Source organism: Ornithorhynchus anatinus, chromosome 2, assembly GCF_004115215.2.
Source record: "Ornithorhynchus anatinus isolate Pmale09 chromosome 2, mOrnAna1.pri.v4, whole genome shotgun sequence".
NCBI classification, from domain to species: domain Eukaryota; kingdom Metazoa; phylum Chordata; class Mammalia; order Monotremata; family Ornithorhynchidae; genus Ornithorhynchus; species Ornithorhynchus anatinus.
The window spans coordinates 64438881-64466104 of NC_041729.1; the positions used below are offsets into that span (position 1 = coordinate 64438881).

Here is a 27224-nt window from a genome sequence, read left to right on the forward strand (position 1 = left end):
CCCACAGTGAACTTACAGGCTGGGAGACTGACATTAATATAATTGAGAATATATAATTTAAAGATAGGCACATAAATGCTGTGGGGTTGAGGGTGGGAGAATATCAAATCACCATGTAACTGCTCTATTTTCGGCACACAAGGAAAAGTGACAGGAATTGACGGGAAAAAATTGGTTTTTTTCTTTAAAGGGCAGAGAGAAACTTAAGTGGAAAGCATCGTCCTTTTTAAATACGGGCGCTATTCATCAACATTCTGTCTGAGCCTGATAGGGATGTCCTGTAGGTCTTGTAAAAGCCATCCACAAACTGGCTCCCAGCACCCACACTATTTCCAGACACACCCCTCAAACCCAACACACCGAAAACAAAACAAGGAACACAAAGGCTATAGCAAAGAAGCAGTGTAGGCTACTGGAGACAGCCCAGGCCTGGTAGTCAGAAGGACCTGTGTTGTAATCCCAGCTCTGCCAACTTAATGACCTTGAGCAAGTCAGTTCACTTCCCTGTGCCTCGGTTTCCTCAAACTACTTCAAATGCCAGCCCAGAGTCACAACATCACACATGACGGAGCTGGGATTAGAAAGCAGGTCCTTCTGACTCCCAGGCCTGTGCTCAATCCACTACGCCATGCTCCCTTCCCAAAGTCCCGGGGCTCCAGGCCAGGACGAGGCGTGGACCCCGGTTCATCACCTGGGCTACTTTTCCGGAGAGGCCGGACAAATTGAAGCTGTAGCGGAGCTGCTCATCCGTCACTGAGCAGCCTGTGGTTTTCACTGCATCAGGGCACACGAACGGGGTGCTCCATTCGAACACGAAGTCACAGCCGGTGGTCCTTAACATTTTGGGGGACCCCTGTTTTGGAGAAAGAGACCCTTGGTGACTGGTGAGGGGAGGCTGTTCCTTTAGTTCGACTCTGTGTGACCCCAAACCCGACCCCCCGTTTTCTATCAGTCGATGCTATTCCTGGAGCACTCAGCATGTGCAGAGCATTGTGCTAACTGCTTGGCAGAGCACCCGACCTGCTTTCAATCAATCAGTGGTATTTATTGAGAACCTCCTGTGTGCAGACCACTGTACTAAGATTACAGACTTGGTAGACATGTTCCCTGCTGGGGGATCCAGTCAGTCACCCAAACGGGGCTCGAAATGGGGCAGGGGGTTGCACGACATTACTACTCTGATGTCAAGGCTGTGAGGACAAATGCCTCACAGAAATCAATCGATGGTATTTACTGAGCACTTACTATTCATTCAATAGTATTTATTGAGCGCTTACTATGTGCAGAGCACTGTACTAAGCGCTTGGAATGGACAAATCGGTAACAGAGACAGTCCCTGCCCCTTCATTCATTCATTCCATAGTATTTATTGAGCGCTTACTATGTGCAGAGCACTGGACTAAGCGCTTGGAATGGACAAATCGGTAACAGATAGAGACAGTCCCTGCCCCTTCATTCATTCATTCATTCCATAGTATTTATTGAGCGCTTACTATGTGCAGAGCACTGGACTAAGCGCTTGGAATGGACAAATCGGCAACAGATAGAGACAGTCCCTGCCCTTTGACGGGCTTACAGTCTAATCGGGGGAGACGGACAGACAAGAACAATAGCAATAAATTACTAATTACTAATAAATTGCACACTAGGTGCAGAGCACTGTAACATCGCAGTTGAGTACATTACAACAGGATTAGCAGATATGTCCCCTTCCCATAATAAGCTCGGCACATCTTGACTATGCCGTGATAATGGTCATCGAGGTACTTGATAAAACTAACTCTGTGCCAAGCGCTGTACTAAGTGCTGATGTAATCGATCATATTTACCGAGCACTTATTGTATGCAGAGCACTGTACTAGGCACTAGGGTCTTCCTCGGCTTCCCAGCTCCTAACATCAGTTCTGGGTCCCCTTCTCTTCTCCATCTACACTCACTCGCTTGGAGAATTCATTCATTCCCATGGTTTCAACTCTCACCTCTATGGAGATGATACCCAAATCTACCTCTCCAGCCTAAACCCCTCTCCCTCTCTGCAGTCTTGCATCTCCTCCTGCTTTCAAAACATCTCTACTTGGATGTCCCACCATCACCTCCAACTTAACAGGTCTAATACAAAACGCCTTATCTTCTCACCCATACCTTGTCCTCCTCCTGACTTTCCCATCAGTGTACAGGGCACCACCAGCCTTCCTGTCTCAGAAGCCCATAATCCTGGCATTTTCCTTGACTCCCCTGACTCAACCCACCATTCAATCACTAAATCCTCTCATCTCAACGTTTACATCGCTAAAATCTGTTCATTCCACTCCATCCAAACTATCGCATTACGTCAGATAGCACGTTATCACTCGAGCTATTACGCCTCAATTACTCCTCAATCAGCCTCCTCGCTGAACTCCTTGCCTCCTGTCTCTCCCAACTCCAGTCTATACTTCACTCTGCTGCCTGGATCACCTTTCTACAAAAACATTCGGCCAATGTTTCCCTTCCCCTCAAAAACCTCCAGTGGTTCCCCATTCACCTCCAAATCAAACAGAAACTCCCCACCACTGGCTTCAAAGCACTCAATCACCTTGCTCCTCCCACACGCTTGGCTCCTCTAATGTTCACCTTCTCGCTGTATATCGATCTCATCTATCTCACTGTCAATCACTTGCCCAAGTCCTGCCTCTGGTCTGCAATGCCCTCCCTCCTCATATTTAACAATTACTCTCCCATCTTCAAAGCCTTATTGAAGGCACAGCTCCTCCAAGAGGCCTTCCCTGACTAAACCTTCCTTTCCTCTTCTCCCACTCCCTTGTGCATCGCCCTGACTTGCTCCTTTATTCATCCCTCCCTGAGCCTCACAGCACTTACATACGTACCTGTAATGTATTTATATCTATTAATGCCTGCTCCCCTTCTGGTCTAAAAGCCCTTTGTGGGCAGGGAATGTGTCTGTTATTTTGCTCTATTGTACTCTACCAAGCGCTTAGTACAGTGATCTGTACACAGTAAGGGCTCAATAAATACGACTGACTTACTGCGTGTATCCACCCCAGCACTTAGTACACAGTGCCTTGTACATAGTGAGCTCTTACATACCACAATTTTTATTGACTTTTCAAAAATGCACTGAGCATGATGTCTTACTCCCAGATGACTTGGTGGTATTCATCTTTCATTTATCCCCGGGGTTTCAATGGTTTGTTCACGAGAACGACTTACCACGTCTAATCCTCTCTTACAGTGAAATACTATAAGAGAAGAATAGTTGACATTTTTATTTGATGAGCACGGGGTACTGCTGTCAAAAGTGATGTAAATTTCATCAGCAGCCACATTGAGGGTTGGTGGGCCAGTAATGCGGCCGATATCCTAAAAAGAGGGCCAAAGCCAGACAGTGAGTTTCAACCGTTCCAGTGGTCCTTTAAGTCTCAATAAATTTATGGGCCGTGGTATGGATACCCTCCATTAGCTGAGGGCGCTCGATGAAGTTGTGCTTAGAGCCATGATGTGATTCGTCACAATGAAGTTATTCAGCAATGCAAAAGTGGGAACTGTGGTCTCTTCTGATTCTCAGAAACACAGCCATTTCTTCCTCTATTCTGTTCCCTATGACTCCAAGAAATTTTAAAAATGGGGATCTAAGCCTGGAAGGCTACTTTTCTATAAATCAGTATGTCTAAAGAGAGGTCAAAAGCCAGATACAGTGAGTTCCAACCATTCCAGGGGTCCTCTAAGTTTTAATTAACATACAGGTCGTGGTTCGGATACATTCCACTAGCTGAGTGTGCTCTATGAAGCTACGCTTTGAGCCATGATGAGATGTGTCACAATGAAGCTATTCAGCAATGCCAAAGTGGGAACTGTGGTCTGTTCTGATTCTCAGAAATACATCCATTTCTTCCTCTGTTCTGTTCCCTATGACTCCAAGAAACTTAAAAAATGGAGATCTCGGCCTGGAAGGCTAATTCTCTATAAAACAACACTTTTTGGTTTGGGAATTCAGAAAACCCCAAACTGGAAATAAAGGAAATGGAGAGATAGGGAACAGGTCGATAACAGCATCTTAGGAAAAGGAACCGAGGAGTTAAACACACATGAAGACAGACACAAATCCAGGCGGGGGATTGTGTGTTAAAACCCATCTCCCTCTTACTGCCTTTTCTCCACCTTGATTGCTCTAGGATGTAGAGATTTTTCGTTGGAACTCTTACTGAAATTCAACACTGTGGCCCTGTCGGCCTCTCTTTCCTCTAATCGTTTATCTTGAACTCAGGTTGGCTCTGTCAAAGGCTGGTCCGGTGACCAAGACAATTCAGACAACACACTTGACACCTTTTAAAGTCGGGCTCGGCAGAAAGGGGCTGAGATGGTCCGTCCTTCAGGGTGCCCGAACAAAGCCGGAAATCTCGGTGGTGTTCCTGCTTCTCTGAACTTCGCATCTTCGTATACCTTCGCACCTACTTACATTTTCTACATCAGTCTAAATATGCATTAGCTACCTCTTTCGAACACGACATCGGCATTTTTAAGCCACCCTCGGCTCCTTCAGGCCCAGACAAGGTAGGGTATCAACTAGCGAAAGACACTCCACGTCGGTGGAGTTTTCCCATACGGATGGAGAGATATCTATTTGGGGTCCTTCACTATCGTCACCCCCTCCTGAAAGCCCCCAAGAGTCATACATACAATGGGGTCGCCGTCAACTGGAACCTTGCACACGGCAGATCCAGGAGGGCATTTCACGCCCGGGATAGGATTGAGAGGTTGGCAAATATTGATATAGAAATCTGGCGTGGTGTCGGATATGTCGTCGTTTTCATTGTACGCTTCGTAACCGGCTGTTCGATGGATCAAAGGAGAGAGATCGATAACAGAGCTTCCATTCTTCACAGAACACAACACCTGTTTAAGAGAAAACAGCTCCTTGGATGCGTGATCTATTAACCACAAAAGCCCAGATTGGATAAGGTGCTTAAGAGGCTCTGAAGGAATTGAACTCAAAGTTCATCACGGTCTAACTTTCCCAATGAGAAAATAATGCTCTCCACTGAGCAGCACACTTGGCATTAACTCTGCCAAAATATCTTCAGTGTGCGCTAATATTGTGGAACGCTATTCGAAGGGTACAGAATATTGATGTGAAGGGCGAATTTAAATTCCCAGTGTGGGCAAGTGTATTTGAATCGACTCACCTCTTGCTCACAGGCCAATGACGTGTGCCAAGAGAAGAAGAGGGTACAGGTGTGTTCGTCCACGGACAGAAGCAGAGGCTGAGAAGTTGGCCCCGCGTCAGATTTGCATACAAAGCTAATAACACTTTTGTACTTGAGATGCGAATTTGTGGGGCAAGGATCTCCATCCTCATAAACGAGCTGTAAGACCTGATCCACGTAGGACAGTTTCTGGTTCCACTTTCCAGCCTTGATTCCAGTTCCTTCAAAGCAGGCCCCTGAAAAAATGGTTTGAGAAAATGATGCAATTCAGGAGATGTCAACACTTCTACAGAATATTCTTCTCTCAGACCACTACAGGCTAAAAGTAGCAAAAACCAAAATGAGTATGGACATTATCTAGAAGAGAACTGGGCGGGAAATGTGTCAATTATACCGTTCTCTCCCAAGCGTTCAGTACAGTGCTCTGCACGCACTAAGCGCTCAAGAAATAGACTGACTGACTAACTGTCCCCACTTTGTGAGGTCAGTCTCAATAGAAAATTCAGAAAGGAGAAGTTGATTCAGATTCACATAGACAAAATACTTAGGAACGGAAATGGATTAAACCTCTAACAGTGTTCTCTTCTAGACTGTGAGCCAGTAGCTGGGTAGGGATTGTCACAGTTCGCTGCTGAACTGTACTTTCCAAGCACTTAGTACACTGCTCTGCACAAAATGAATACGATCGAATAAATGAATAAAAGAAGTCCCTACATTTTCTCCTAAGAAGTGGCTAAAATTCACAACAGCTGGTGGGTTCTGTAAGCAGAGCCCGGTTTTCCTTCATTTTAAAGGAATTCGGGCCTCCAGAATCTTGCATTCCTTTCTCCTCTTCATCCCCAAGATCCACCACCCGCTACTAGTTAGGCCATCAATATTATTTCCTGAGCAGCTGAGGACATGGGTCTGAACAAGGCCTAGTGGATAGAGCATGGGCCCGGAAGTCAGAAGGATGTAGGTTCTTATCCCGGCTCTCCCACTTGTCTCCCACTTCACTTCTCTTGAAGACTTTGACTCCCATGTGGGAAATGGACCGTGTCCAACCTGATTACTTTTTAACTACCCCGGGGCTTAGAATGGTGCCTGGCACATACTAAATGCTTAACAAATGCCATTAAATAAAAAAAGCGTGAGAGAACAATAGAATTATTAGGCCCAAACCCTGCCCTCAAGGAGTCTGCAGCCTAGCGGCAGAGAGAGACGGGAGAAAGCACCGTGGCTTAGTGGGAAGACCACAGCCTCGAGAGCCAAAGAGCCTGGCTCCACCACATGTCCGTGGTGTGACCTAGAGCAAGTAACAACTTCTTTGGGCTTCAGTTTCCTCAATGGCAAAATGGGGATGAGAAGCCTGTTCTCCCTCCTACTTGGACTGTGAGCCCCGTGTGAGACGGGGACTATGTCCAACCTGATTAATTTGCATCTACCCCAGTGCTTAGAACAGTCCTTGCTACAGTAATCGCTTAAATACTAGAAATAAGATAAATAACAAATACCATTACAAAAACCAATAGAGTATAACGAGCCACCCTTAAGTGCAAAAGGAGTATGTGAATATCCTAGTGTTGGGGTGACGTCAAAGCGGTAGTGGAGAGATGGTGAAATAGGGTGGAAAGATGAGAGAATAATCAGGGAAGGCCTCCAGGAAGAGATGAAATTTCAGAAGGGCTCTGAAAATGGGGAGAGAAGCCGTCTGCTCAATATGAAAGAGGTGGGTAGGGGGTGCAGATGGGGAAGCTCCAGGCAGGGGCATGAGCAAAGGAAAGGTGAGTATCCTGCCTTGAGAGAAATGGAGGTCACAAGCTGGGGTATAGTGGGAGAAGAGCATGGAAACCTAAGAGCCTAGAGAAGCACCATGGCTTATTGACTAGAGCACGGGCTTGGGAGACAGAAAGATCTGAGTTCTAATCCCGGCTCTGTCACTTGTCTGCTGCGTGATCTTGGACGAGTCTCTAAGTTCTCTGTGCCCGAATGCCCACATTTGTAAAATGGGCAACGAGACTGTGAGCAACACGTGGGAACAGCTTGTACCTACCCCGGCACTTAAAACAGTGCTTGACACATAGTAAGCGCTTAAGGAATATCATCATTACTATTAGGAGGATGACAGCTGATTAAATGTCTTAAAGATGAAGGTCAGGACTTTCTGCCTGTCACAGAAGGGAACAGGCCACTACTTAGACTCTAAGTCCCATGAGGGACAAGGACTGTGTCTGACCTGATTATCCAGCACCTAGTACAGTACTCGGCACATAACTTTTGAGGTCTGGGGATACATGTACAGAACTATATTTCAGAAAAATAAGCTTGTTGTGGGCACGCAACGTGTCTGTTTACTGTTGTCTTGTACTCCCGGAATGGTTAGTACAGTGCTCTGCAAACAGTCAGTGCTCATTAAATAGAACTGAATGAAAAATGACCTGGGCAGCAGAGGCAAGTGGATTACTGGGGGGGGGTGATTGGAGTAATGGAGGTCGGCGAAGAGGCTGATACAGGAGTCAAGTCAGGACACGGGATAAATGCCTGGCACAGCATGGTGATCATTTGGACGGAGAGGACGGAGGGGACTCTGGAAATGTCGGGGAGGAGGAAATAACGGGATTCAGCGACAAAAGGAACTTGGGGGTTTATTCAATCGATCAATCATATTTATTGAGCACTTACCGTGAGCAGAGAACTGTACTAAGCGTTTGGGGTGAAAGAGATGGAGGAGTCAAAGGTAATGCCGAGGTTACCATCCTGAGAGTCAAGGAGGATGAAGGGCTTGTAAACTGAGATGGGAAAATTAGGTGGAGGAGAGGATTTGGGTGGAAATATAAGGAATTCAGTTTGGCACATATAGTTGCATAAAATTTCTTCCTCTTACAGTGCATTAATCAACGGTATTTTTGAGCACTTACTGTGCGCAGAGCACAGTACTAAGAGAAGCAGCATAGCCTAGTGGAAAGAGTGCAGGCCTGGGAATTGGAGTTCTACTATTCTTGGGTTCTACTATTCTATGTATATTAATGCTCGGGGGCTGGGGGTGGGATAAATATCAAAGTACTTAAGGGGTACTTACCCAAGTGTACAAGCAATGCAGAGCAGAGGGCAAATAGGGTGGGGAAATGAGGGCTGAGACACTGAAGGCCTCTTGGAGGAGATGTGATTTGAGGGGGGTTTTGAGGGGGAGAGAGTGGAGACTTCCAGTAATGAAGGGGAAGGGAGTTCCAAGCATGAGGGAGGATGTGGGAAAGGGGTTGGTGGTGGGATAGACTAGAGGGAAAAAGAGAGGGTTGGCTTAAGAGGAGCAAAGTGCGCACACTGGAGTTGTAGTATATCAGCAAGGTAAAGGATGAGGGGTAGATCTGACTGAGTGCTTTCAGGCTGAGGGTAAGGACTTTCTGTTTTGAAGCAGAGGTGGATGGGCAACCACTGGAGATTCTCAAGCAGTAGGGAGACATGGACTGAAAGGCTCTGTAAAAAAATGATGCGGGCAGCAGCGTGGGGAGAGACTACAGGCAGGCAGTTCAGCGAAGAGGCTGATGCAATACTCAAGATGGGACAGGAGAAGTGGTTGGATTAGTGGGGTCGCAGTTTGGAAGAAGGGCAGAGTCTACATATGTCACGAAGTTAGACCCGCCGGGATTGGTGACAGACGTGAAGAATACCATCAGCAAACTCTCCTCCGGGAGCTTGGATGTAGGAGGCTCTACCTGTGGAGACCAGGGACCCGACAGCAGCAGCATGCATCCAAACTTCGGTACTTACCAATTCCAGAACCACAGTCTTTTACTTCGCCACACACCCCTAAGCGAAGGGATCCTTTCTTGATATCAGAAATGGTGTAGCCAGATTCTCTCTTCAAAGAGTTCAGGTCAAAGACGTAGCCTGCAGGAAGATAGGGAAGTTTTCTTCTTTGGAGTGACCTAATGCCAACAATAGTCTGAGGATGGGGGGTTAGGGAATGTCTTTGAGGCATGTTTAGAAGACCCCTGTTTTGCTGGGTCATTACTAATGAATTTTACAAACAGATCTAACCCTTCTTTCACTTTTCTATCTAGAAGGATCTGGATTCAATCCTAACTCTGCCACTTTTCTGCTGTGTGACCTTGGGCAAGTCACTTCAGTTCTCTGGGCCTCAGTTACCTCATCTGTAAAGTGGGGATTAAGACTGTGAGCCTCATGTGGGACATGGACTGTGCTCATGCCAATCCCCGCTCTTAGTAGAGAGTCTGGCACATAGAAAGCACTTAACCAATACCATTAAAAAAAAGGGATGCCATTTCCAAACTAGCTCTTATATGGCCAGCTAGTCTCCCCTTCATTCCTGCTTTGCTTCACTCTCCCCTCCAACAAGGAGGAGAGAATCTGGACACCTTTCTTCTTTGGCTCCCACCCAAGTGCCACTACCTGTCACTCAAGGGCCCAGTCCAGTGGGAGAGAGAACCTCAAATTAGCCTCACCCAGGCAACTTCCAAGACCGTAGGCTTCGGAATTTGATTTTTCTTAAAATTCTGCATCCTGGGGACCCCAAGAGCTTATGCTCATAGAACGACGTGCTGTTTCTGGCACTTGGGACTTATCCCCAACTACAGCCCAGAAGCAAAACCATCTGAGCCACTGCCGTCAGAGGATACGGGAATGGATTCCTGTGGTTGTGAGTTCATGAAAGAATTGACCCGCGAAGAGGATTATTGGCAACAGCAACCAGCCACAATCAAGTGAAATGTCAGGCAGACGCATGTGTGATTCTCTGTCCTTGGTGAACTGCCCCATGGTGTGGTTTAGAGAAAGGATCTTGAATCTCTTTACCTGTCGCGGGATTAGTGACTTGACAATTGTCCTGGACGTTGCTTTTCAAAGCGCAGGCGGCTGCCGTTTGCCACGAGAAAGAATACTCGCAACCTTCCACCGCACTGATAAACATGGGCTTAGAATCCTACAAAGAGGTGCAAATAATTGTGCTGGTTATAAACATGCTGTTAATACCCTCATCTGAGACTAGAGCTTTTCAAGTATCCCCAAGTCTCAATAACAGAATAATGTTGCCTGTCCTCACGAAGATGGAGGGGATGGCAGGGCCGAAGAATCTGTCCCAAGAAAGGGTGAGGAACTATTTTTAAGAAGCTGCATGACCTAATGGATAGAGCCTGGGCCTAGCAGTCAGAAGCCCTGGGTTCTAATCCTGGCTCTGCCATGTGTCTGCTGGGTGACCCTAAGCAAGTCACTTCGTTTCTCTGGGCCTCGGTTACCTCAGCCACCACTTGTCAGCTGTGTGACTGTGGGCAAGTCACTTAACTTCTCTGGGCCTCAGTTACCTCATCTGTAAAATGGGGATTAAGACTGTGAGCCCCACGTGGGACAACCTGATTCCCTTGTGTCTACCCCAGCGCTTAGAACAGTGCTCGGCACATAGTAAGCGCTTAACAAATACCAACATTATTAAAATCAGGATTAAGACTGTGAGCCCCATGTGGGACAGGGACTGACTCCAAATAGATTTGCCAGGATCCACTCCAGTTCTCAGGACAGTGCCTGGCACGTCGTAAGTGCTTAATACATACCACAATCATTAAGCTTCCCAAAATGTACAAGCCCATGGAGCCTCACAATAAGCAATTGAAAAAACTCTGGGAATTTTAGAGATTCTCAGAAACTAAGGATTAATTTTAATCTAATGCAGAGGCTCTAGACTGTAACCTCATTATGGGCCGGGAAAGTACTTATTTTGTTCTTCCAAGCGCTTAGTATGGTGTTCTGCACATAGTAAGCACTCAATAAAAACCAATGATTGATTAAGGACTTTACACAATTTGAGACCAGCCCCTAAGAGAACTCTTGACTACAAGGTAAGAACAATTGCTACGTGACAACTAACTAAAGAATATTTGATGGTAGGAGGAAATGTAGATTTAGTAGCAGGTTAAATCACCCATCAGATGTGATCAAAATGTTAGAGTCACGGTTTAGTCAACTGATCCATGGTATTATACTGAGCACTTAGCAGGTGCAGAGACCTGCACTGCTTGAGAAAGTACATTAAACTAAGAATATGTAATGCCTGCCTTACAGTAGCTTACTATCTAATGGGGGAATTTAGTCTACAGGGAATCCAGTATTTATTTCTTGCAACTGCTGCTAAAGTCTCTAGGAAATCAGGCAAGAAATTCACTTCACTAACCTTAGTAAATGACCAGAAGTGCTTAATTTGTCCTAGAAGAGAAACTAAATGTCACCACTTCCCTGAAACACTGGGGCATGAGGAGAGAAGGGTGAGAGGGAAGAAGGAAGCGGCTGAAGCCCGGAAAGATCTGGGAGATATTTCTCCTGGCATAACTCCTAAATTCATCCTCTAGAATGGAAGCTCGTTATGGGCAGGTAACGTGTCTATCAACTCTGTTACATTATACTTTCCCAAGCACCTAGTACAGTGTTCTGCACACAGTAAGAGCTCAATAAAATACCACTGATGGATCAATTCTGTTCCTGGTTATTGCAGCTGACAGAACTTTTGGTTGGTTGGCAGGTGACTGCCAAGTCCCAATCTCTCCAGTCTCTCTGCAGCAGCCCCATTAGGACTGGAGAGCCCACGAGCCTGTTTTATCAAACGCTTTGATATCTCTGGCCAGGGAAGGGCTAAATGATATAGCTTCCCATGTTAAGACAACCCCAATGCTTACGACTTGATTTTCACTGCATTTGAAGCGTATCGTCGTGGACTTCCTGCGAACCCCGTCCGGACACGGGTCTCCGTTGACGTATTTCAGAACCGCAGTGCCACTGCTCCATTGAGGACCGGAGAGGAGCTCCCCGAGGTTCATGCGATTAGATCCCTCCACCAGACAGGCAGCAGCATCGGAAGGACACGTTTCTGAAACGACACAATTGGGAAGGTGTCTTATCCTTCTTTACTCCAGCGTTTTACAATAATACTAATTATCATAATTATTCTTGTGGCATTTGTCCAGCGCTTGCTACGTGCCCAGCAATGTACTAAGCGCTGGGGTAGATATAAGCTGAAATCAGGTTCCACATATAACATATGTTTTCCTGGTAGGTCTAAGAAATTTTTAGCTGGCCTCTCAATTGAGCTACTCCAACAGGATTTACCAAGTAATGACTGAAATACTAGAATGGACGCCTTACTTTGAAAAGGGAAGCAGCATGGCCTAGTGGAAAGAACAAGGGCCTGGGAGTCAGAGAGCCTGGGTTCTGATCCTGTCTGTCCACTTGCCTGCTGTGTGACCTTTGGCAAGTCACTTAACCTTGGCATCATCCTTGACTCCGCTTACTCATTCAACTCACATATCCAAACCGTCACCAAATCATCTTCACAACCAATAAAATCCGTCCTTTCCTCTCCATCCAAACCGCCACCATGTTAGTACAATCACTCATTCTCCGTTGCCCTGATTATCTTTCTACAGAAACTTTCAGGGCATGTCACTCCCCCCTACTCAAAAATCTCCAGTGGTTGCCTATCCACCTCCGTATCAAACAAAAACTCCTTATTATCATTAGCTCTCCATCATCCTGCCCCTCCTACCTCACCTCCCTTCTCTCCTTCTACAACCCAGCCTGCACACTTGGCTCCACTGGTGCTAACATTCTCAATGTGCCTCGATCCCGTCTATCTTGCCGCTGACCGCTGGCCCACCTCTGGAATGCCCTCCCTCCTGAAATCCACCATACAATTACTCTCCCCCACCTTCAAAGCCTTACCGAAGGCACATTTCCATCAAAAGGGCTTCCCAGGATAAGCCCAACTTTTCATCATCTTCAACTCCCTTCTGTGTCACCCTGACTCACTCTCATTGCTCTCCCCCATCCCACAATGCTCACATATATATATATATGTGTGGTGAGGTAGAAAGGGGCAAGGTGCTTCAGTGTGCAATTTTATATATTTATGTAAATATATGTGTGCAATTTTTGCTGTATTGTACTTTCTCAGCACTTAGTACAGTGCTCTGCACACATCTAATTGAACTGAATTGAAGTTCCTCTCCGAACCCCTTAAGTGAGTTGTCTTCACCCGCCATCTCAAGGTCCTCTGCTCCAATTCTCTCCTAGACCCCCTCCAATCTGGCTTCCCTCCCCTTCGCTCCACAGAAATCGCCCTCTCCAAGGTCACCCATGATCTCCTTCTTGCCAAATCCAACGGCCTCTATTTCATCCTAATCCTCCTCAACCTCTCAGCTAGCTACTCCCTGTCGACTATCCCCTTCTCCTAGACACATATCTAACTTCATCTTCACCGACACTCTTCTCTCCTGGTTCTCCTAGTATCTTTATGGCCACTCATTCAGCCTCCTCCGCATACTCTGCCTCTGCCTCCCACTCCCAAACTGTGAGTGTCCCTCATGGCTCAGTTCTGGGTCCCCTTCTATTCTTCATCTATACCCACTCCCTTAGAGAACTCATTCACTCCCATGGCTTCAACTACCACCTCTGTGCATACAATTCCCAAATCGACATCTCCAGCCCAGATCTCTTTCCCTCTCTGCAGTCTTGCATTTCTTCCTGCCTTTCAGACATCTCTACTTGGATGTCCCAATGTTACTTCACACGAACAAAGAACTCCTTAACTTTCCACCTAATCCCTGTGCTTCGCCTGCCTTTCCCATCACGGTAAACAGCTCCGCCATCCTTCCTGCCTCACAAGCCCGTAACTTTGACATTATCCTAGACCCCTCTCTCGCATCAAACCCACATATTCACTGTATCACAAAATAATGTCCTTTTGACCTTCCCAAGCTTGCTAAAATCCACACTTTCCTCCCCACCCAAACTGCTCCATGTTAATTCAAGCACTTATCCTACGCCACCTTGACTACTGACCTCCCAACCTCTTCTCTCTCTCCACACTCCTGTCCATACTTCGCTCTGCTGCCTGGATCATTTCTCTACAAAAACGTTCAGGACATATTTCCCCACTCCTCAAGAACGTCTAGAAGTTGCCCATCCTCCTTGGCATCAAACAGAAACTCCTTATCATCAGCTCTGAAGCACAAGAGCACCTTGCCTCTTTCTACCTCACCTCATTACTACCCTACTTCAACCCAGCCTGCATACTTGACTCCTCTAATTTTAACCTTCTCACTGTACCTCCATCTCATCACTGTCGCCACCAACCTTTCACCCAAGTCCTGCCTCTAGCCTTTAACACCCTCCCCCTTCATATGCAACAGGCAATTACTCTTCCTGTCTTCAAAGCCCTACTGAAGGCACATCTCCGCGAAGAGGCTTTCCCTTTTCTTCTACTCCTTGCTCCGTCGCCCTGAGTTACTCCCTCTATTCATTCCCCACTCCCAGCTCCACAGTACTTATGTACATATCTGCAATTTCATTTGTTTATAATAATGCCTGTCTCCCATCTAGACTGTAAGTTCTTTGTGGACAGGGAATGTGCCTGTAATGTTGCTATACTGTACTCTCCCAAGCACACAGTAAGCACTCAATAAATATGACTGCCTCGGTTACCTCGGCTTAAAATGGGGATTAAGACTGTGTGTGCCAGGTGAAAAAGGGACCATGCCCAACCTGAATATCTTGTATCTACCCCAGTGCTTAGTGCAGTGCCTAGCACATAGTATGTGCTTAACCAAATCCATTAAAAAAAGGAGCTATTTCATCCCATTTTTTAGCCAAGAAAACTAGCCCAGAGAGGTTAAGTGATGTGCCCCTGGTGGCAGAGCAGGCCGGTGGTAGAGCTGAGATTAGAACCTGAATTTCCTGGCTCTATTCCATGCTTTCTCCACTAGCTCACACAACCCATCACTGCAACACCACCCCGCTGACGTTGAGCTTCGTTCTTCCCAGTTCTACCAGAAACCTGTCTCCAAAAGGACACCCTCAAATCATGGCAGGCCCTCTCACCTTTGCCAGCCTGGGGAGACAGAGACTTGCAGATGTTGATGAAAAACCGCTGGGTGACTCCAGTGCCCGTAACTGCTTCCCAGTTGTCCTTGTACCGGGACAGGGGTGACAGATCATAGGAGTTCCCTTCCGGGTCCCTGAAATGCACAAAGGTCACAGTCAGTGTGATCTACCGTGGCAAGTCCACACCCACCAATATGTGATCACTCACTTGAGCATCAAATAAATCCCAGTCTGCTACGGTGGGGACTGGATTAACGATCCAGAGAGAAAGAGCCATTAGGCTTTTGTGAAGCTGCCTCCTCTTAGACGTCGCCTGAATCTTTTTAACTTCTGAGAGCTGACTAGATCTAAGCAGCATAGAGCCCACTGTCCCAAGACTTCCTGTGGGCGGGTTCTACACGGTCATCGGGACTGCAGTCGGCACTGGCGCGACAAGTTTGGCTAAATAAGAGGTTACAGTCCAAGAACCAAGTCTTCCCCTTATTCTGGTGGGCTAATCCCACGCTAAGGAGAACGAGCGTGGCCTAATGGAAAGAGCACGAGCCTGGGAGTCAGCAGCACTTGGGTTCTAATCTCAGCTCTGCCATTCGACTGCTGGGTGACCCTGGGCAAGTCACTTCACTTCTCTGAGCCTCAGTTGCCTCATGTGTACAACAAGGATTAAGACTGTGAGCCCCATGTGGGTCAAGGACTGTATCCAACCTGATTAACTTGTAACTACCCCAGCATTTAATCCAGTGCCGGGCACATAGTAAGTACTTAAATAACCATAAAAAAAATTATAAACATTTTTATTATTATTATATACTAGGGGTTGGATCAGGGTAGCCCAAGGCCAGAGCTACAACTTTCCAGAGTCTTTAAGTTAGCAAGGGAGGAAGAGCATAGGAAAAAAACAGGTGATGCCAGGAAAGAGCCTACTAGTAAACTCACTGTGGGCAGGGAAAGTGACTGTTTACTGTTTTACTGTACTCTCTCAAGCACCTAGTACAGTGCTTTGCACACAGTTAAGCGCTCAATAAATACAAATGAATGAATGAATGACTACTAGTTTTAATGTCCACGAGTGTGAGCAACAACGGGATGCCCCTGAACTAGAAGCCAGATGATCATGATGATGATAATTACTATGACTACTATGTGCCCAGCACTGTACAAAGAACTGGAATAGAAACGACACAGTCCTTCTCCCAAATGAGGCTCACGGTACAGGAAGGAGGGGGAACAGGCAATGAATCTGCATTTGACAAATGAGAAAACTGAGGCCCAGAGAAATTGTGACTTGCCCAGAGTCACAGAGCAGGCAAGTGGAGGAGTTGGGACTGGAAGCCAGGCCCGGGCTTTTTCCACTAGGCCTCACTGTTTCTCTCCCGTGAGGTGTGAGGCCTTTCTTTTCTAAATGGTGAGCCCAGTGGATTCCCAGATGAAGATCTGCCAGGGCTGTGTCTTGACCTGACAGACTATCAGCCGCACCAACCCAAGCCTCTTGGTAAGGCAGCTGAAGAGCCAGCCTTAAAGGAAAAGGCCAGAGATCGTGCAGGACTGCAAAGTGCTACGTGGATTCGGAGGGCATACTTTGGCCATGGCTGCTTTAGATCATCGATGCCTCATGTTTACTACTTGGTGTTTAATTTTACCTTGTTTTTTTTTAATTTGCTAGCTTTAAGTGGACCTCAGAGCACGGGGACAATTACTAAGAGATGTGAGGAAGAGTTGAAGGCAGGAAGGGAGGTCTAGTAGTAGTAATCACTTTTTCTTTTTAATCGTATTTGTTAAGCTCTTAACTATGTTCCAGGCAATATACTACACTAAGTGTTGGGGGAGATACAAGCTAATCAGCTTGGGCATATCCATGTCCCACATGGGGCTCACAGTCTCAATCCCCATTTTACGGAAGAGCTAACGGAGGCTCGGGGAAGTGAAGTGACTTGTCCAAGGCCACATAGCAGACAAGTGGCAGAACCAGGATTAGAAGCCAGATCCATCTGACTCCCAGGATCATGCTCTATCCACTAGGCTACGCTGCTTCTTTAGTCACTTGCTGAAAAAAGGAAAAACTACACAAGTTATTAACGAACGGTCAAATTTGGGGCTAACAAAGTGGGACACCCAGGGCTCAATCCAGTCAGCAAAGCATAAACCCAAATAAGTGTCTGTACTCCCCAAGATGAGAGCGGGCTTCGGGGTGTTTGGAGATTTTCAAAGATTTGGAATTGAGCTAGGGCAGAGTTTGAGCCGACTGCCACCATCCTGTTGGGCAATTTTTTTTTTTACTGACTGTGTGCAAAGCAATGTAATATGTGCTTGGGACAGTACAATTTAACAATATAACACACAGGTTCCCTGCCCACACAGTGCTTAGGGTATAGAGAGTCTTCACGCACAAACAAGTGCTCAATATTACTACTGCTACCCTGAACCCTCAGAGAAAACCTGTTACTGGCTGGTTTAAAAACCGTGGTATTCATTACATGCTTACTATATGCCAAATGCCGTACTAAGGGTCAGGGTAGCTAAAAGATCATCAGATCCCACGTGGGGCTCAGAGTCTAAGTAGGACAGAGCACAGATATTGATCCCCATTTTGCAGATGAGGGAACTGAGGCACAGAGAAGTGATTTGCCCAAGGTCACACAGCAGGCAAGTGGCGGAGCCAGCAGTAGAACCTAGGTCCTTCAATTTCCAGGCCCGTGTTCTTTCCAGTAGGCCACACTGCTTTCCACCGATTAAACATAGTTCTCATTCTTCTTTCCCCCAAATGAAGCACCAGGAAAAAGTGAGACTCTCAAAAGTATTTCCCTAAGATATGGCCAAATATACCCATGTCAAAACATGCCTATAAACACAAAATGAGAAAATGTGGTTGGGTATACCACAGAGCCAACTTACTTGTAGGAACATGTCATCCATTTAAAAGGCAGACAGGCATACTGGGTGCCCCACTCAAATAAGTAGGAGCAATCTGAAGTCTCCTTCAGAAACACTGGCTGAAGAACAACAACAAAAAATTAAAAAATCAATAGAAATAAATTTTCCTTACTCAATTTCACATGGGCCATCCCACTTTTTGGGTTTTCACAGGTGGCAGAGGGCGAAGCTTTAGAGGCTCCCTTAACCTGCTCAAATTGAGTCATAATTTGAACCTATCCCTACTCTGAGATTCTTAGCTCTTTCAGCCCTTACTGGTGCAAAACCAACAAAAAGAAGCCACTTCCCCACTCCCTTCTAGACTGCAAACTCCCGTGAGCAGAGATAGTGTCTACCAATTCTAATGTGTTGTATTTTCCTAAGCTCTGATTTTAGTGCGTGGCACCCAAAGTCAGCGCTCAATAAATACTAATGATTGATCCCAGTTTACATTAAAATAAGTTTGTCGACAGCTCTCAAATTATAGGCCTGAGCAGAGCGGCTGGGTGGCAAATTAGGAACCAAGAAAGCACTGTGAACTCTTCTCTGCCTCCACTGTCTACTGTCACTGTATTTACTGAGTGCTTAATGTGTGTAGAGCTCTGCTCTGAGCTCCTGAATTGGCAGATGCAATCCCGCCCCCCATGAGACGCTTCCAGGCCTAAAGGGGGCTTCCAGGCCTCCGAGGGGCTCTCAGCCTAACAGGGAGATCCTGGCCTTACAGAGGTTTTTCAGGAATAGTGTGGCTGCACTACAATACCCCAGTAAGAACTAACCTGTTGAGTGCTGTGATCACAGTAGAAAAATATGGTGGTAGAGCGCTCATACACTTTGTGGCATTTCTCCCCACCAGTGTAGTTAATCTTAATTAAGCCATTTTCAAACGTCAGCTTCTGAGTGAGCAATCCTATTTAAAGAGACAGAAGATTTAATATAAAATATCTCAATCGGGAAAGGAATACTTGACATACACGGTCTTCCTGGGAAGAAAATACAGTTTCACTTAAAGCAGGCACCTCAAATACATCCTTGTGGGTGGGGGACTTCTGTGGCTCTGCATTTAACAACACGAGATGCATTTCTAAAAAGCTGAAAATTACTCAATTTTTTATGGTATTTGTTAAGGGCTTACTATGTTTCCAGAACTTTACCAGTCATGGCTACAGAAGCGAGAGTCAAGCAGGGGCATACTTATTCCATCCCTAGCTTGGACAATGGCTAACGAGTGGAAGGCAATCTGCTATAAACAAAACTCACCTGTGTTGGGGAGCAGCGGCACAGGAGAGAGTTGAGGGCAGAGACTTGTTTACTGTACGGAAGGAGGCAGTGGTAAACCACTTCCGCATTTTTACTAAGAAAACTCTATGGCTACAATACCAGAACAACTGCAGATGGAAGTGGGGCGTTCTGGGAGAGACGCGTCTTTGGCATCGCTATGGGTCGGACACAACTTGGCAGCGTAAGATAACACCGTCAACACGTGTCAAGAACTGTTCTAAGCTTTGGGGTAAATACAAGTTAACAGGTAGGACACACTCCTTCTCCCACAAGGGAGTAACAGTCCAGGTCGAAGGGAAGAAACTGAAGCAGAGAAGCTAAAGTCGTGACTCGCCCAAGGTCACGAGAGACAACAATTATGGTATTTGTTAAGTACTATGTGTCAAGCACTGTTCTAAGCACTGCAGTACATATAAGCTAATCAGTTTGGCCACAGTCCCTGTCCCACGAGGCGTTCAGTCTTCATCCCCAAGAAGAAAGGTAACAGGGCTGGTATCAGAACCCTCCTCCTCTAGACTGTGAGCTTGTTGTGGGAAAGGAATGTGTCTGTTTGATGTTATACTGTACTCTCCCAAGCACTTCGTACAGCGTTTTGCACACGGTAAGCGCTCAATCAATATGACTGACTGGATGAATGATAAGTTCTCTGACTCTCAGGCCTGTGCTCTTTCCATTAGACCAGGCTGCTTCTCTACTAAAACTAATGTCTATTAGTATTAATGAATTAACCCTAATGAATTATCTGTAAAATGATCAGGCAAGCAAATATGTTCCCAGATAAGGAAAAAGAAAACGAAACGGAAAGGACTGATTGACTGCACAATGTCAAATAGTTCCCATTATATTCCTCACGTGCAACTAATGTATTCCTTGGACCTCCAAGCCCCCCGAGAATTCAAACCTCATCTGTTTCTGCCACGCCAGTCTCAGTGTCAACCTATCAATCCGCCAATGGCATTCACTGAGTGCTCACTGTGCGCAGAGCACTGTACTAAGCATCCCTGGCATTCCTGCTTCTGACCAGTCCTATCAATCAATGGTATTTATTGAGGGCTTACTGTGTTCAGCGCATTGTACTAAGCGTTTGGGAGAGTACAATAAGACAGAGGTGAAAGACATGTTAAGAGACTGCGAGCTCACTATGGGCAGGGAATGTGTGCGCCAACTATTATCTTGTATTTTGTTGAGAAGCAACATGGCTTAATGGAGAGAACACAGGCCTGGGAGTTAGGAGGATCTAAATTCTAATCCTGTCCCTGCCACATGTCTGTTAGGTAACTTTCGGCAAGTCACTTGACTTCACAATGTCTCAGTTGACTCAAAAATGGGCTAAGAGTGTGAGCTCCACTTGGGACAGAGACTGCGTCTGACCGGATTAATCTGTACCTACCCCAGCGCTTAGACCAAGTGCTTGGCACTTAGTAAACACTTAATCAAAATAATAATAATAGTAAGCACCCACTAAAAACCACGACTGATGGATTCAGATTATCACTTACTGGACTACAAAGTGTCTGAATGAATCCAACAATACGACACAGCCCCTGAACAGAACCAGACCCAACCAGTCCAAACGCAACCGACTGGGAAATCAGCCACCCGAGGGTGGAGGTTTATGGGAGGTTTCCCTAAGGCCAATGGGAAAGAGCTCAATCAATTAATCATATTTATTCAGGGCTTACTGTGTGCAGGCACTGTATTAAGCACTTGGGAGAGTACAACAGAGTTAGCAGATACGTTTCCTCCTCAAAACGAGGTTACAGTCTAGAGGCTGAGACAGACGTTAATCTAAATACATAAATCCCAGATGGGTACATCTTTTTCCTTTGGTATTTGTTAAGTGCTTACTATGGGCCAAGCACTAAATAGTGGAGGAGATTCAAGATAATCAGATTGGACACGGTCCATGTCCAACATGGGGCTCACAGTCTTCATCCCCATTTGACAGATGAGCTAACTGAAGTGCAGAGAAGTTAGTTGGCTTGCCCAAGGTCACGCAGCAGACAAGTGGAGGGGCCGGGGTTAAAACCCGGTCCTTCTGGCTGCAAGGCCCAAGCTCTATCCACTAGGCCACACTTCTCTTAGGCTTCACTAAGGTCAATGGGGAGGGGCTGAATCAATCAATCGTACTTATTGAGCATGTACCGTTTGCAGAGCACTATACTAAGCACATGGGAGACTAAGCTATAAGCGAGTTGAGAGAAACGTTCCCTGGCCACAACAAGCTAGAATAGGAGACAGACATTAATACGAATAAATAGATTACGAATATGCACACAAGTGAGGATTGTACATAACCAGGATGGGAGTCGAATGCTGTGACCGTGTGGAGAGGTGTCACCTAAACCGAGCGGCAGCTCTTCCACGTCCCAAGCCCAACATGGCGTATAAACCCCTACCCTCGGACGGAAGCCGGGGACCGTTAGTGTACCTGCGATTTTCTGAAAGCCTTTGAATCCCGTCTTTTCTTGGCAAGATGACACTTGCTCGGAGCGGTGGGTAATGGAATTGCACACCTCTGCAGAAAGTCCCCCGCAGACACGGAAATGATAGTTGTATTCACCCGCTTTCACCACCATGTCTTTCTCGGCCAGGGGCTTCAGGTCGTACACGTAGTCGTAGCGGGGATCTTTGACGGCACAGTTGTCACCTGAGAGGCCGCAAAGAGAGTTTAGAAAGAAACAGGCATGGACCTACCCTCCGTGAAGCAGCAGCCGCCCATTTTGGCCCCTGGGGCAAGTTCATGACCTTCACCTCCCTTTTAAGTGTGGAGGGGTGGGAGAGGAGGGAGTATGAGGGTAGAGGGAATTGCTACGTGATTCAGGAGACTCTTTGGAGCCAAGCAAATGTTCAACCAATCTTGCTCAACGTACGCAAGGCAAAAGAGTTGGGCAGCTGTACCCTGTAGTCCACTGCAGTAGTGTCAACACTGTACAGAAAATAGCTCGTTGTGGGCAGGGAACTTGTCTGTTTATTATCATATTGTACTCTCCCAAGGGCTTAGTACAATGAACTTGGAATTGTACATTCTATTTATTTATACTAATGCCCGTTTACGTGTTTTGATGTGCATATATCTACAATTCTATTTATTTAGATTGATGCTACTGATGCCTGTTTACTGGCTTTGCTGTCTGTCTCTCCCCTTTGAGACTGTAAACCCGTTGTGGGCAGGGATTGTCTCTACTGCTGAACTGTACAAGCGGTTAGTACAGTGTTCTGCCCACAGTAATCGCTCAATAAATACAACTGAATGAATACAGTGTTCAGCACACAAAGTGCTCAATAAATACGACTGAATGAATGAATGCAGTGCTCAGCACACAGTAAGCACTCAAATATGACTGAATGAATGAATGTCCATTCCCCACAGAGAGTGACACTTTATAATGGTTACCCACACTCAATGTGAAAGTGCGAAAGCTACTTTCAGAGTTACCATTAATCAATGCTATTTACAGAGCACTTACCATGTGTAAAGCACTGTATTAAGGGCTTGGGAGAGTATAGTGTGACTGAGATCATTCATTCATTCAGTCAATAGTATTTACTGAGCGCTTACTATGGGGAATGGGGAGGGGAGGAGGAGCAGAGGGAAATGGAGGGCTCAGTCTGGGAAGGCCCCCTGGAGGAGGGGAGCTCTCAGTAGGGCTTTGAAGAGGGGAAGAGAGCTAATTTGGAGGATGTGAGAAGGGAGGGCCTTCCAGGTGAGCGGTAGGACGTGGGCCAGGGGTCGACGGTGGGACAGGCGTGAACAGAGGACAGTGAGGAGGTGAGCGGCAGAAGAGTGGAGTGTACGGGGTGGGCAGTAGAAAGAGAGAGGGAAGTAAGGTAGGAGGGTACAAGGTGATGGAGAGGTTCGAAGCCAAGAGTGAGGAGTTTTGGTTTGGTGCGAAGGTTGACAGGTAACCACTGGAGGTTTTTGAGGAGGCGAGTGAGTTTCTGTAGGAAGATCATCCAGGCAGCGGAATGAAGAATAGACTGGAATGGGGAGAGACAGGAGGAAGGGAGATCCAAGAGGAGGCTGACACAATCATCCAGTCGGGATATTATGAGAAAGCGTATTATGAATCGACAGCTTATCGTGGCTTAGAATGACAGAGGAGTAGCCACACATTTAAGTAAATTATGGATAGCGGCATCCGGGGAAGCGGCAGAATATACGGTTATGTAGAGAGGTGCTGGGGTGAGTATCAAGAGGGTAAGCCTGTTGTGGGCAGGAAATGTATCCATCAACTCTGTTGCACTATACTCTCCCTAGTGCTTAGTACAGTGCTCGGCACACAGCAAGCGCTCAATAAATACCACTGATTAAGAGATACAGAGCCTAGTGTTTAGACAATGCAGAGGGCAAGGCAAGGAGGGGGAATGACTTAGGGAAGATCTCTTGGAAGAGATGGGATTTTTGTGGGGCTGTGCAAGTGGGGAGAGTGGTGCTCTCAGATATGAAGGGGGAGAGGGTAAACACTTAACAAAATGGGGCCGGAGCATTTAGGGAGAGAGCAAGCAGGAAGGACTTGGGAGTGGATAGTGAATTTCAAAGAGATTCACTACTGAAGTTTTTCAGGCCTGTATGGAAATTCCCGATCTCAGAGAATTGTGTGAGGATGGGAGGCCGTATGCAAGTAACCAAAACAATGGCTTCGTGCTCCTCACATGCAAAACCCAGCAGGGTGAGTTCCCTCCATCCCCAAGGGAGTAGTTACCTGTCCTCCTCAAGTTATTCGGTCAATCATTTTTATTGAGCACTTACTGTGTGCAGGGGGTTTGTCTGTTGTACTCTCCCAAGCGCTTAGTAGAATGCTCTGCACACAGTAATCTCTCAATAAATGAGACTGAATGAATACAATATAACAATGTTACAGACACATTTGCTGCTCACAATGAGCCCACACCTGGCTGCCTGTGAAACCTCAAACATGAGACTCCACGAAAAGTGCCACGAGTCCTCACCTTCTGCTCGGCGAACCGGACAAGCTTCCACCGTCCTCCAAATGAATACAAATTCACAGTCATCTTGCCTTTGAAAAACGGGGGACCCCTAGGAAACAAAACAAATAGCTGATTCCCCTTTGTCTAAGGTTTCGGTTTTCTGTAAAGGTTTGGGTTCTTTTTGGATCATGAAAGGAAGTTAAATAGTAAGAGAGCTACAATTAAGGGTCTAAGAAGGCATAAAAGTGAAACTAACTCAAAATACACGGCATAGCCCAGCAAAGACAGCACGGGCCTGGGAGTCAGAGAACCTGGATTCTAATCCTGAATAAACCGCTTGCCTGCTGTGTGACTTGGGCAAATCACTTAACATCTCTGTGCCTCAGGTATCTTGTCTGTAAAATGGAGATTAAGGTTGAGCCCCATGTGAAAGAGGGACTGTGACCCACCCAATTATCTTTAATCGACTCCAGCATTTAGTAGAGAACCTGTCATTTAACTAGGGATTAACAAATACCATATTAGGGGGAAAAAAGGTTAAATCATGTTTACTGTGAGTCTGTTGTGTGCAGGATACTTTACTAAGTGCTTGGGATAGGACACTAGATTTAGCAGACTTAGTCCCTGTCCTCAGGGAGTTCATTTTTTTGGCCTGGGGGAATTAACAATATCACTGAATTTGAGGACCACTCTTTTAAGGAGGCTTAGCAGTAATAATAATATTTAAGAACTTACTATGTGTAGAGCACTGTATTAAACATTGAATTAATACACAGGTGGAAAGCAGCGTGCCCTGGTGGAAAGAGCAAGGGCCTGGGAGTCAGAGGACCTGGTTCTAATTCTGGCTCTTCCCACTGCTTGCTGGGCGACCTTGGGCTAGTCACAACTTCTCTATCCCTCAGTTTCCTCAACCGAAAAATGTGGTTTAAATCATACTCCCTCCTACTTAGTGAGCCCTAGATGGGACAGGGACTGTGTCTAATCTGATCAACTTGTATCTACCCCAGCTCTTAGAACAGTGAATGATGCAAAGTAAGCACTTAAATACCATTATGAAAAAAAAAAGTTAGACATGTCCCCTGTCCCTCATAAATGCCTCAGTAAATGCCCTGGATGGGAAAGTAAAAAATAAAAACTTCTTTTGGCGTGGGAGTATTTTCTTAGTGAATAGAATGGGCAAATTCAGCAAGTCTTCACGCATTGTGACTGCACTACCAGTCTGTAAATTAAACACAGATCCCAACACTAGACATTACGCTCACTGAGGGCAGGGGACGTGTCTGCTAATTCAGTCATATCATGCTCTCCCAAGCACTCGCTCTGTACATCGTGGGCGCTCGATAAATACGATCAGTCGATTGACACTTACCGGGGTCTGATCGCACTCGAAGATAATCCTGGTGGAGAAGTGCTGATCCCCTCTGCACACGTCCCCGTTCAGGTACACAACGCTCAGGGACCCGTCGGCGGCAGCCTGCGGACTTATCTGGACCACTCCCAGATTCTGGGCTCGGTCCCCCACTTTCAGACAAGATCCTACCGCACCACCTGGAAAATACAGGAGAGACTATTTACGGGGTGTTTCGGGTGTCCCCCTTAACGCTTCGTATTGAATCAAGCGTTGGAGTGGACTTGGATTTTAAGGAGGCTGAAGGGAGTTTACCGTGACAGCCTGGGATATAAGGCAGAGGATTGCAAACGTTCAAGTAGAAAGTTCTCTTTTTGGCGTCGGCAGAGGTATCCAGAGCAATCCAAGGATCCCTCGTTTTGCTCAAGCCGCTTAAATCGTATTCGTTCCCGGAAAGATCTGAATAAATGAATAAAGGACGTAATTACGAGGGCATGCTGGACTATTCTGGTCTCCAAACAACTTTAGAATAAGTTAGATTCTAATATGAAGGTGACCCAGAAAATGACACTTGAGAGGAAGAGGGTATTTCCTAGCTTTTGATATCCAAATCTGAACTCTCGCCTCCTACCAATGCTTCCCAATAAAAAGCACAAGGAAGATGAAAATGATGGGTTGCAGCTCCCAAAGAGGGCATGGTTACGGTGAATGCATGGCTTGGTTTCTAAAGAGAGAATTTAGAATATAATCCAATTAAAAACTAGGAATCCTCAAGCTCTATGGAAATTTTAGGCAAAAGTCTCTAACTTCTCCAAAGTCCTAAACAATAGTTCACAATAAGCAAGCTTTTGATATTTAATCTTACTCTGACACTACTTTGGTTGTCATTAAAATGACCACACAGAAGCACAGACAAACTAGACATTCCACCTTCCATTTCCCAAGCAAGCTTACCAACGACTTGGCAGTCTACTGGAGAAGGCACACAGGCTAGGGCGGTTTCAAATTCAAAGAAGGTATCGTGGATCCCTAAAGCTGAATTGATTTCCTGACGCAGGAATTTGGGGGTTCCAGGATACAGATCGTCGTTGCAGGTAAAACGTATTACGAATGTGTCGGAAGCACCTGCCAATCAATGAAGCAAGATTAACTGAGAAACAGAAGAGTGCACAAGTGTTGAAAATATTCTCATGTTCTGGGCCAAAGCATATCTTCTTCCCTTTCCCCGCTGACCTTTCTCAATTAGGTATTTTGACATTAGAAAGCACAAGTTTTCTAATGTGTTTAGTTAAATTGTTACTTCTGTCCTGTTTCAGAAGTGAGAAAGCAGCATCGCTTAGTGGATACAGCAGGGGCCTGGGAGTCAGAAGGACCTGGGTTCTAATCCCGGGCTCCGCCCCATGTCTGCTATGTGACCTTGGGCAAGTCACTTCACTTCTCTGGACCACAGTTCCCTCATCTGTAAAACGGGGGTTAGGACTGTGAGCTTCATGTGGGACAGGGACTGTGTCCAACCTGATTAACTTGTGTCTACCTCAGGGCTTAGGACAGTGTCAGGCACATAGTAAGCACCTAATAATAGCTATCATTATTATTATTAGTAGTAGTAGTATGGGGAGAACTTGGGTTAAAGCTTTCTAGATATGGGGCAGAGGGAGGCAGAAAAGCAAACATACACACAGAGTTCCACTCCA

At 46.2% G+C, this 27224-nt stretch overlaps 1 protein-coding gene across 1 annotated transcript in view; it reads right to left on the reverse strand.

Moving 5' to 3' along the window:
* IGF2R (insulin like growth factor 2 receptor) overlaps positions 1-27224 on the reverse strand; it is a 158733-nt gene that overhangs the window by 34838 nt on the left and 96671 nt on the right. The window contains 17 exon segments of the mRNA NM_001127613.1: positions 692-853; positions 3211-3360; positions 4678-4784; positions 4787-4804; positions 4806-4893; positions 5184-5440; positions 8952-9071; positions 9996-10122; positions 11864-12054; positions 15063-15199; positions 17955-18052; positions 18749-18879; positions 21682-21900; positions 24204-24291; positions 25552-25730; positions 25846-25989; positions 26485-26655. Of these exon segments, the coding sequence (NP_001121085.1) occupies positions 692-853; positions 3211-3360; positions 4678-4784; positions 4787-4804; positions 4806-4893; positions 5184-5440; positions 8952-9071; positions 9996-10122; positions 11864-12054; positions 15063-15199; positions 17955-18052; positions 18749-18879; positions 21682-21900; positions 24204-24291; positions 25552-25730; positions 25846-25989; positions 26485-26655 (2387 nt within the window).